General features: G+C 38.5%; 1 protein-coding gene across 1 annotated transcript; it reads left to right on the forward strand.

Moving 5' to 3' along the window:
- The first annotated feature begins 10,230 nt into the window (after positions 1-10,230).
- On the forward strand, positions 10,231-11,082 carry LOC133786029 (uncharacterized). Its single transcript, XM_062225242.1, has 2 exons — positions 10,231-10,638; positions 10,765-11,082. Exons 1-2 carry the CDS (start codon positions 10,231-10,233, stop codon positions 11,080-11,082), a joined length of 726 nt encoding a protein of 241 aa, XP_062081226.1.
- Positions 11,083-11,460: the final 378 nt, after the last annotated feature.

Raw genomic sequence — 11,460 nt, forward strand, 5'->3', positions numbered from 1 at the left:
CATAAGAAGAAAAAAAATCTGCTGTCCCCAATTTCCTACTCTCTCCATGTCCCACCAATTATTTTAAGACACATCATCTTTTTATTTAATATATATTTAAATTATTTACAACATTCTCTTTTCCCAATTATATTAATACTATAAATAAATGATATGTCTTAAAATTATTGGTGGGACATGGAGAGAGTAGGAAATTGGGGACTACAGATTTTTTTTCCCATAAGAACCTACTTGATGGGGTGCTTGAGCCATTTGCTAAGGCTGCGGTTGCGGCTGAGGCAGAGGATGAGTCTGAGTCTGAGGCTGAGCCTGTTGTCATTGTTGCTGTAGTAATTCCTCAACTTGTTGTTGTAGTCTGGCAATTTCTGCAGTGTTGTCAACCGGTGGTGGCGGCGGCGCACTTCGGTTGGCAGTAGAACGCACTCCCCTTCTGCGAACTGGAGGGGCTTCATTGCATTTAGGAGCGGCGTTGGAGGCATTGGCATTGGTGCGAGCAGACCTTCTGAGCGACATCTTTAGCGGAGTTCTAACAGTTGAGAAAAACATGTTAGAACTTACCCTAATAGGCTCTAAGGCAAAACCTTAATCTAAGCAAACATAACTCAGACCTATTAATTATGAATTTTTATGAAAGGAATTATATAAGCATTCTTTTAATTTGGATGTGTTTCTATACTTAGAAAAATAAGCCATTTTTATAATTTTTCTAAGTTTGTTTCTAATCATCCTATATGAATTAATTCTCAGGCTTGAAACTCATCGTTGTTCCAAAGTTATCCATATTGAGGGAGGGCTGGGATCAGTAAAATCTTTCCCACTGCTATGGCCCCCTAACTCTCAATATAGAGAGCCCGGTTCATTGATTTGTATCCACCCTCACTAAACTTGGTCATTATTTATTAAATTTATTATTTATTATGATTATAAAAGAAAATCAAGCACATACATGTCAACAAAATAACAATGATATTTATTTGGAAAAAGGTTTTTCACTAATTACAATCATAACCAAAATAAATAGAGAAAGTAATCTATTCTAAGAATTTGCATCTTCTACATCTGATCCTTCATCTAACATATCATCATCTATCTCCTCATAGTCATCATTATCTTGAGCCTCAAAATGCCCTCGAGGAAATTTTGTAAAGATTCTATGTTTTTGCTCATTGGTAAATTGGAATTCCATTTTAGAAGTGATCCTAAGTATGAGAAAATAATATCTCATAGTTACCAGTAATTCAACTTCATCATCTATAGTCTCCCATATATCTTCTAAGGCTGCAATTACAGTATGATTGTAGAGTCCAAGAACTTTACTTAGCTAGTTAGATAGTAGTAGCAATAGTAGTATTTTTATGACTGTGGATTTTGGTTTAGACCGGGATTTAATTGGACACTTGTAGTATGTAATGACCCAACTACTCTAGACTTTGGACCATTAATGAAAACTAAGCATAGACACTAATCCCTGATAATAGTTACAAGTGAAATAATCATACTTTATTAAAAACTTGTAAAAGCAAATGTTAAACTTACATAAACTCAAAGCAGGATATGGGATCCCATTGTTTAAAAAAAAACATAACTTAACTGTAATGAAAAGAGATTACATAAATAGGTGCAGAAAAATACACATAAACCATAAAACAAAGACTTCATCCTCGAAAATCGAAACTCTCAACTCCTTGAATCCATTCCGCCTCAATACACATTCCCCAAGCATCCATGAACCTTTCTCGCCACTATAGCTATTTTCCTGCACATATAAACATAAAAGGAATGAGCTTAATGCCGAGCAAGGAAAATCTAACATATAGCCATATACATAAAAATTCATAATGCAACATAAAAATATACTATAACACTTATGTCACATACATACTATAATGGCCATTATTACTTGGGGTCCCATAAACTAAACAAGTCATATGTCCATTAGATTAGTGGGGTCTTGCTAGCTAAGCAAGTCATATGCCCATAATCTATTTGGGGCTTGTTAGTTGTATAGGTCATATGCCCAAGTCTACAAACATACTTAACATAGCATTTTTCATAACACACATTCATAAGATAACATATAAAATCATATAGCACATAAATCCTATCCTATTTTCCTTACCAAAATAACCGGGATATGAGAACTGTTTTGGGACCTTGGAACACTCCTCAAAACCATTTAAAATATGGTGAGTATATTGAAGAAAAGGGATGAAAGTGAAGAAGGAACTATACTATCAAAATATAGTTACCAAAAACCTTGTGCTTAAGAACTTGGATTTCCTAACCAAAAATAAGAATAAGGTTAGAATGAGTAGAAGACTATGAGAATTTTTAAAGAACATAATACAGAAATGGACTAGAGTTTGGAAATACCTTGAATACTTCTATGATCAATCTAAACCTTGAACCGAAATGTGAATAAAACCTTACTTCCCAAGTGTTTGGTAAACTTATAGTGATCAAGCTTATAATTCCCAACCCAAGTGTTTACACTCTCACACTAACCTAGCAACTTGCAGCCTCTGAACTTAGAGTAATAGATGAATAAATGGCTGGGTACTAGGTCCTATTTATAGAGTTTAGGAATGAAAAGATCTTCAGTTAACTTGAATAAAAATAATGGCTTTTTAAGTGAAAATAATTTGAATTATCGTTCAGCAGAGGCTGAAGACTCGTTCAAAAAGGTGCTGGACTTATTAAGAGGTTGAAGGTTTGAATGGAGAACGTTTTTGAAAAATTTCAAAAATATGCTGAAGGAGGCGATATATCGCCCCCTATAGGCGATATATTTCCTGGGCCATTATGCCCGAGGCAATTGTGCATCGTTTCGTGTTTTCCGTATCTTCTGCGATATATCGGCATACGCTCAATATTTAAACATGAAATTACACATTTTTAGCTTAATTTGAATTGAGTAAACAGCCTTGACTAAGCCCTCTAACGTTTTCAAAGCTGCTGACTGACCTTAGAGTATTCAAATTTTAACCTTAATAAATTAAATCCTCAAAATACTTAATCATTAATAAACCTATACATAACATGGGCTATTATCTAATTGGTTCTTATCTAAACCTTATAGTATAATAAATATTATCCTCAATATCAGTCATATTAATCAAACCTTAGGTTAAAATTAATATTCATAAACTATATGTTAAACTTAGAAAATCTACAAGTACTACTATGAGTGTCCAAATAAATCCCAGTCAGAACCAAAAATCCACAGTCATAAAGATAATACTATTATTACTATTATACTACTATCTAACTTAGCTAAGTAAAGTTCTTTGAACTCTACAATTCTCCCCTACTAAAAAGAATTTCGTCCTCAAAATTTACTTACCAAATAACTTCGGATACCGGCCTTGCATGTCCTCCTCCAACTCCCACGTTGCCTCTCGTTCAGAACTATTACTCCATAGGACTTTGACTATAGGAAAGCTCTTGGATCATAACTTCTTCATCCCCCTATCCAGGATGCTAACCGGTCGTTCCTCATAACTTAAGTCTTTCTGGAGTGCTATCGTATCGTACTTGAGGACGTGAGATGGGTCTGACACATATTTGCATAACATCGAGATGTGGAATACATTGTGACTATCGGCTAGTGCAGGCGGTAGGGCTAGTCTATACGCAACTGCTCCCACTTTGCCAAATATCTCAAAAGGACCTATGAATCAGGGACTAAACTTGCCTTTCTTCCCAATCGCTTGACACCTTTCATAGGAGATATCGTCAGGAAGACTTGATCTCCAACTTGGAATTCCACATCGCGTTGCTTGGCATCCGCATAGCTTTTTTGTCGGCTTTGAGCAGCAAGCATACGTTGTCTAATAAGCGCTATTGCTTCTTGAGCTTGTCTAACAGCTTCGAGACCTAGTAGCTGCCTTTCTCCAACCTCGTCCCAGTGCAACGGTGATCGGCACCTTCTTCCATATAGAAACTCATAAGGTGCCATCCCGATCATTGACTGGTAGCTATTGTTGTAGGAAAATTCTATCAACGGCAAGTACTTATTCTCTAAAATCAAGTACACACGAGCGTAGCATATCCTCTAAAATCTGAATTGTACGCTCGGACTACCCATCTGCCTGAGGATGAAATGTTCTACTAAGACTTAACTTAGTACCCATAGCTTGCTGTAAACTTCCCCAAAATCTCGACGTAAACACTGATCCTCTATCTGACACTATCGTCTTGGGGATTCCATGCAACCGTACAATCTCTTGGATGTAGATGTCTGCATATTGGTCTGTCATGTATGAAGTCTTAATAGGCAGGAAATGAGCTGACTTGGCTAGTCTATCTATGACTATCCAAGCGGAATCATGCTGCTTATTCGTCCTTGGCAAACCCGTCACGAAGTCCATAGCTATATCGTCCCACTTCCATTCTGGTATGCTAAGTGGTTGCAATAAACTTGCAGGTCGCTGATGCTCTACTTTCACTTGCTGGCATATAAGACACTTAGATACATACTCTGCTATGTCCTTCTTCATTCCTGGCCACCAATATATTGCCTTAACATCATGAGTCATCTTGGTTGACCCTGGGTGGACTGAGTACGGGGTACTATGCGCTTCTTCCAGAATCATCTTCTTAATACTTTGATCATTTGGCACGCATACCCGATCCTTATATCTCAATAAACCTTGGCTAGATATTGAGAAATCTGTTGCCCTGACCAATTAGTATATCCTCTAGCAGATTCGATTGGATAGACAAGTTAGCCAGCTTGCCTACAATTACTTCTATTCCGGCACTGATCAGCTCCTGCTGTAGCGACTTTTCTATTCCAGATAAAGCTGCTAAATTCCCATAACTTTTCCTACTAAGCACATCGGCAACTACGTTCGCCTTCCCTGGGTGGTATAGGATTTCGCAGTCGTAATCCTTTACTAACTCCACCCAGTTATAGGGGTGATATATCACAATACAGGGATATGAAAAACACATAACTTCGCACAACCAACTTGATGAGCCTCGGGCATATTAGCCCAGGCAATATATCGCCTACTAGGGGTGATATATCGGCTCCTTTGAAGGATTTTTGAATGTTTTTTAAATCTTTCTCATTTTATTCCTTAACCTCTTGATAAGTCCAGCATCTTTCTGACCGAGTCTTCAGCCTCTGCTGAATGATAATTCAAATATTTTTCAATTAAAAAGCCATTATTTTATTCAAGTTAAATGAAGATCTTTTCATTCTTAAACTCTATAAATAGGACCTAGTACCTAGCCATTTATTCATTCATCAAGCTAAGTTCAGAGGCTGCAAGCTGCTAGGTTATTTTTGAGTGCTTAAACACTTGGGTTGGGAATATAAGCTTTAACTTTATAAGCTTAATAAACACTCGAGAAGTGAGGTTCATAGTATTTTTCGATTCGAGGTGTAAGTTCGGTCATAGAAGCATTAAAGGTATTCCAAATTCTAGTCCATTTCTCTATTGTTTCCTTAAGTTCTTATAGTTTTCTACTCAACATCCCAACTTTATTCTTTATTCTTGGTTAGGAAATCTAAGATCTTGAACATAAGGTTCTTGGTAAGTATCTTTTGATGGTATAGTTCTTTCATTATTTTCATCCTTTTTCTTTAGTATACTCACCTTCCTTTGATGGTTTTTAGGAGTGTCCCAAGGTCCCAAACCTGTTCTCATATCCTGGTATATTTGGTAAGGAAAATAGGATAGGATATTATATGTTATGATAAATGTTATCTTTTGATTCATGTGTTATGTTATATATTATCTTATGATTTATGTGTTATGTTATGTATGTTGTAGACTTGGGCATATGACTTGTATAACTAACAAGCCCCAATAAATTTATGGGCATATAATTTTCTTAGCTAGCAAGCCCCACAAATCTAATGGGCATATGCCTTGTTTAGTTTACGAGCCCCAAGTAATAATGGCCATTATAGTATGTGTGACATATGTTTATGTTATGTTTTAGTATATGTTAATATTAATTTTATGTATATGATTTATGTGTTAGATTTTCCTTGCTGGGCATTAGGCTCATGTGCAGGAAAATAGCTATGGTGGCGGAAAGGTTCTTGGCAGCTTGGGGGTTATGTATTGAGGCAGAATGGAAATGGATGGATTGAGCATTCGGTTCGAGGATGAAGTCGCTTCTTAGTCTTTTTAAAAAAAAAATTATGCTTTATATGTATTTTTCGCACTTTATTTTGTAATCCATTTATTAAAAATTACGTTATGTTTTTATTTTAAAAACAATGGGATCTCATATCCTACTTTTAATTTTATGTAGTTTAACATTTGTTTTACAAGTTTTTAATGAAGTTATGATTATTTCACTAGTAAGTTTATTAAAGATTAGTGTCTATGTATAGTAGTCATTAATGGTCCAACATCTAGAGTAGTTAGGTCATTACAATGATAATCTCTAAAAAGTCTAATCACTAAAACATATTTCTCCGTAGCCCTCATCATGATTTGCTTAGTTGCTTGGAGGTGACCTATCTCCCAATGGAATAAGAGTAGTCTCCGAGTGATTCTTTCTAGCACTCCTACGGTATTTCTTGGCTCACTAATTCTTTTCAAGGCCTTAATGACTCGGATATCCTCATAGGTTAATGCTCAATTCATTCTTAGCTGAAAACATAAAGGATAAAACATTAGCTATACATATAAACATAATGACTATAGCATAAATACTTACATTGGCGGTTAGATTTGGAGCTTGAGCGTGTGTATCAAGGAGAACTTCATGCGAGTGAACCGTTGTTCGGATACCAACTGTAATGACCCAACTAATTCTAAGACCTTGGACCATTAAACTACTATACATAGACACTATTTTCGAAGAAAAATACATAATAAATATTCACAACTTTATAAAATTTCTAAAGTAAATATTGAAATACATAAATGAGTGGTATGGGATCCCATTATTTTAAAATAAAACATAACTTTAAACTAAATGAATTTGTTTACAAAGCTAAATGCGGAAAATACATAAAAACATAATTTAAAGAGACTAAAAATAACGTCGTCCTCGAATCATCACGCAATCCATCGAATCCCTTCTTCCTCAATACACAAGCCAAGCTACTACGAATCCTTCTGTCGCCAAATCTATTTTCCTGCATACATAAAAATAAAGGAATGAGCCTAATGCCCAGCAAGGAAAATCTACTAATAACATAAAACATATACTATATCATAACCATATACTATAAACATATGTCATATAATACTACAATGGCCATCATACTTCTTGGGGCTTGTTGACCCTCAAATTAGCCAACGACGCGGAGTCAAATATACGACAGGAAGATAGCACGATGCTTGAAAATACAATCTAATGGAAAGTAAAGAACACCAAGAATTATATTGGTTCGGCCCCAAAGATTGGTAATGACCTACATTCACTTGATACTATTATTAATGTTGAGTTTCAAAGGTGTGATCAAAGAACTAGGGTTCTTGAGTTTCACAAACCTTAGAAGGAAAAACAATACAGACGATGGATAATAGCAATACAATTCTCTTCTTCTCAGATCAGAAAAGATGATTCGAAAAAGATCCCCCCTTAAGATATTTCTTGTATATTTATAGGCTCAAGGAGGGTTACATGAGTCAATTAATCATATATTTCCTTAATAAACGGATATTCAGGTTATAATGAAGAGATATTCTTGGCTATCATTACAACTATACAAATTTATACATAAATAAACGGAGTATACGACAAGGCTGGTCGTATATAAAACTAGAACCCTGCATATGGAAGTATCTCTGGTCGATAGGCAAGCAGCATCTCTGCCACGTGTTGAAAATTCTTGCCACGTCATCCACATCTGTTTTTTGGATAAACATTTGCCCACCAAGTTTATTTATTGCGACCAGCAATAAGTAAACTTAGGAAACTAACCTTTCGTATACCCCACGAAATCTGTCAGGGTCACTCATGCTTCCTCAAAAAAGGTGAGCTAATCACGTCCAATAATGCATATTCGGTTTCCAAGTAACCCTTCTGACGGCTATTACACTCCCCCATGCCTTGAAAAAGGTAACTCATGATTACCCCTTTTGACAAAATTTCAGCCATTATAAATAATCCCCAAATTTACCTTTTCTCTTTTTACTTGCCATTTTCTTGCCAAGAACCCTCAAGAACTTCAACCCAGAGCTCAGAAACTTTGAAGATCATCCGTCGCTTGTTCTAAAGATCCTCTGTTCACACGCCCAAAGTTGCTTCATTTCAGAACCTCCAATCTTCATCTAGGTAAATTTCTTCAACTTTCATGCTCTCTGACATGCCATGCATACTGTTACATGCTTGTTTTTAGTTCTGAAATTTTTCGTGTTCTTGGGTAGAAGTGCATGAGGATTGTGTGCATACCGATTGATGCTTGATAGGGTAGTGTAGTTTTGCTCTGTAGGAGTTAGGAGCCAGTTTGATAGTCAAGATTGTAAGTTTAGGGCGTAAAATCGAAGTAAAAATTCGATTTTTAGGCTAGTTGAAAAACTGGGTTTTTCCCACCCCTTCGGAGTCGAAAAAGCTTTTTTCCAAAATACTTTTTATTTTTTCTTTTCAATCTGTTTTTCAAATTGCTCGCATAGAACTTAGTGTTTCTGTTAGAATGTTGTTGTTCGTATACGCGGGCAACGTTATTCCAACTTTCAAGACAAGTTTTTAAGATGTGCGTCTTATCTCCTCCTTTCTTTATTCGCAGCTTTCATGCAAGATCCATGGGGAGGAGAAAGACCTATCGACGATGACTTATTGGCTCAACTGCTTGAGGACGAGGAGCAACCATCATCACTAATACCTGACATTCCACTTTCTCGTGTCACTTCAAACACTCCACCTGTCCTTACTCAAAATATGGCTTGAGCTAAAACCAAAGCCCAAAAAAAGAAAACCCCAAATCCTTCACATCAGCCTGCTCCTTGGACTGAAATTCCCTCAACCAGTGTTCGAGTTGAAAATATTCCTGACCCCAATATCCAAACACACGCTCAGCCCCGACATGCCATTCAACCAAATGTTGAGTGATATTTAGTTCCCGAGAGCCGAGTGATGATCAGGATGATCGCCAACTACATCAGGAAGTATGGTCTCATGGGGGTGACCTTAGTCCGACCCAACCAAGATCAACGGGTGAACCTGCCCGGAGGCCCCTTCAGCGCCTGGTCGAGGTATCACATTGAGGCAGGGGCTATCTTGCCTCTTCATTCATTCTTTCAAGGGGTGTCCAACTATTTCGGAGTTGCCCCTTTTCAAATAACTCCAAATGGATATAGAATGCTTGCAGCACTCTATATCCCGTACAGCCTAAAAAAATGGCCCGTGCCAACTCCTCATGAGGTTAACTATTTGTTTGACCTCAAATCTAACCCTAACCAAGAAGGTACGGGGTTTTTTCATTTCTGTCATCAGGAAACTGGCCGCACCTTCCTGACTGACACCACCCATATATCGAATGTGGGGAGGTATTACCAAGAGTACTTCCTCACGACCGACATGGTTGCGCACAATCTGGCCTTCATGCAAGGAGGTAAAACCTTCATACCACTAGCTGTTGAAATTTATTTAGGGTTTCCTTCACAATTTCTTAGACTTTTAATGCCTTCCAGGCCCATGGCTGGGACCAGACTCAACTCCAGACATGGAGTTGAGATCAGCCATCTTGGCCAGCATAACTAACGTAGAAAAAAGCATCAAACATCTGGTCACAGAGGCTAACCTCAGGCTAGTTGGCCTTTTGGACCCTCATTAGGACATGAGGTAGTCGATAGCGTGGAGTGCTACTGGCAGAGAAGTTCCCGAGTAGCACCCAAACGTGCAACAACCTCCTCCGAGGAGGGCCACCAGAGTGACAATCAGGGAACCTTCCAGCACCCCGCGGGCTGCTGCTCCCCCTGTCCCAAAGGGAAAAGGGAAAAAGAAAGCTACTGAACCCCTCGAGCCCCTCAATGAATCTTCAGATGAGAACGGTACTGATCTCTCGCTCTTAGATAGCTTGCCAATTCCTTGTCACTTATTTGACGGGGATGAAAATTTTAAGTATGCTCCAAATTTAGATTCATCCTTCTTCATGCCAGAAAGTGAGTATAAGACTAGTAGAGTCTATAGTATAGCGACCAGTAATAATAGCTCGGGTATTTCACTTACAATTTTTTCCGTTTCTTTTCTTGACATGACATATTTAATTGTTTATACTATCTCACTACTCGAATATTTGATTCCATTTTAGATATGGAGTCTGAGAACGTGTTCGACATTTACAGTGCCCTTGAGGCTCCTGTGGCTCCCTCGAGTAGAAAGAAAACAAGCAAGAGGCATCCTGGGGAAAGCAGTAAAGTGCCTCAGGCTAAGAAGCCTTGTAATGCAGGCCTCTCGAAGGATGGATCCTTAGCCAACGCAAATCCACCTTCTCCTCAAGAGCAGCAGACTCCCCCTGCTCCAGCCAGGTCGACTCCATCTCCAGCGGCCCCAACTGACCAGACTCAGCAGGCCGGTCCTGCTTCGACTGGGGGCGACATAACTAGCCGCGCCTTTAGATCGGTCAAGGACAGGGTCGCAAAAATTGTAAAGCACGACCGCTTCCAAGAGGCGATGGACGTCGAGCAGATCTTAAACTGCGCCTTGAACGAGTTTTCCAGTGTAAGTCATCTTTTTCTGTGGAGATAATCCTTCTATATTCTATAGTTAGTCTAACCTTTGCTCTGACCACGGGAAATGCTGACCCTTACTGCCGGCTGTCTCTGCTCGGGTGTTGTTACCGAGTAGGCCAAATCTTTGGAGCAACGACACGCTGATGAACTCAAAGCTGCCGAAGCAAAATATGCCGAACAGCTTGCAGCGGTGCTCGAGGAGAAGAATAAACTGGTTAAGGAGTTGAGAGAGAAGAAAAATTCTCTGGACAAAGCCATCGAGCAGAGGGACCAGTTCAAGGAGTCTAACCGCGCCAATTACCACGCGACTAAAAAGCTCGAGGAGGACTTGGCTGTGAGTAAACAAGAGACTACAACCTTGGAGGGTCGGATCAAGGGGCTTGAGAAGGCCAATGCCAGCAATTTAGAGAGGCACAAGAATGCCACACTCTGATGCTTCTACAATTTCTGGAAGCACAACCAGGGTGAAAACTTCAATTACCTTCCTGAGAATGCAAGAAACACCGAGCTTGCTCATTGTGCTGCTCGAGTGGCAGAGGAAGAAAGAGCGAGGATTCCTGCTTCCCTTGAGATCTTGCTGGCCACTGGGATGGACAGAGGAGAAGCTGATGCTGAAGAAGTGGTCAACCAGGATGCTCCCCAAGATCCTTCAAGTATTCGATCTATGGGTCGTAGTGTAAAGACATCGATTTTTTATTACTGCATGGGCAGCCTTTACTTTTATTTGAACAATTACATCCGAGCATCGACTGCTCGCGGTTTAAAATGATACATTTTGATATTATAATATATTTTCATCTTATTATAACAT

Source organism: Humulus lupulus, chromosome 6 (genome assembly GCF_963169125.1).
Source record: "Humulus lupulus chromosome 6, drHumLupu1.1, whole genome shotgun sequence".
NCBI classification, from domain to species: domain Eukaryota; kingdom Viridiplantae; phylum Streptophyta; class Magnoliopsida; order Rosales; family Cannabaceae; genus Humulus; species Humulus lupulus.

Bases quoted from the DNA above. Each gene is read 5' to 3' on its own strand.
- LOC133786029 (XM_062225242.1), top strand. From the start codon at position 10,231: ATGGAGTCTGAGAACGTGTTCGACATTTACAGTGCCCTTGAGGCTCCT. The intron at 10,639-10,764 runs GTAAGTCATCTT...GTTACCGAGTAG, and splicing joins CCTTGAACGAGTTTTCCAGT to GCCAAATCTTTGGAGCAACG.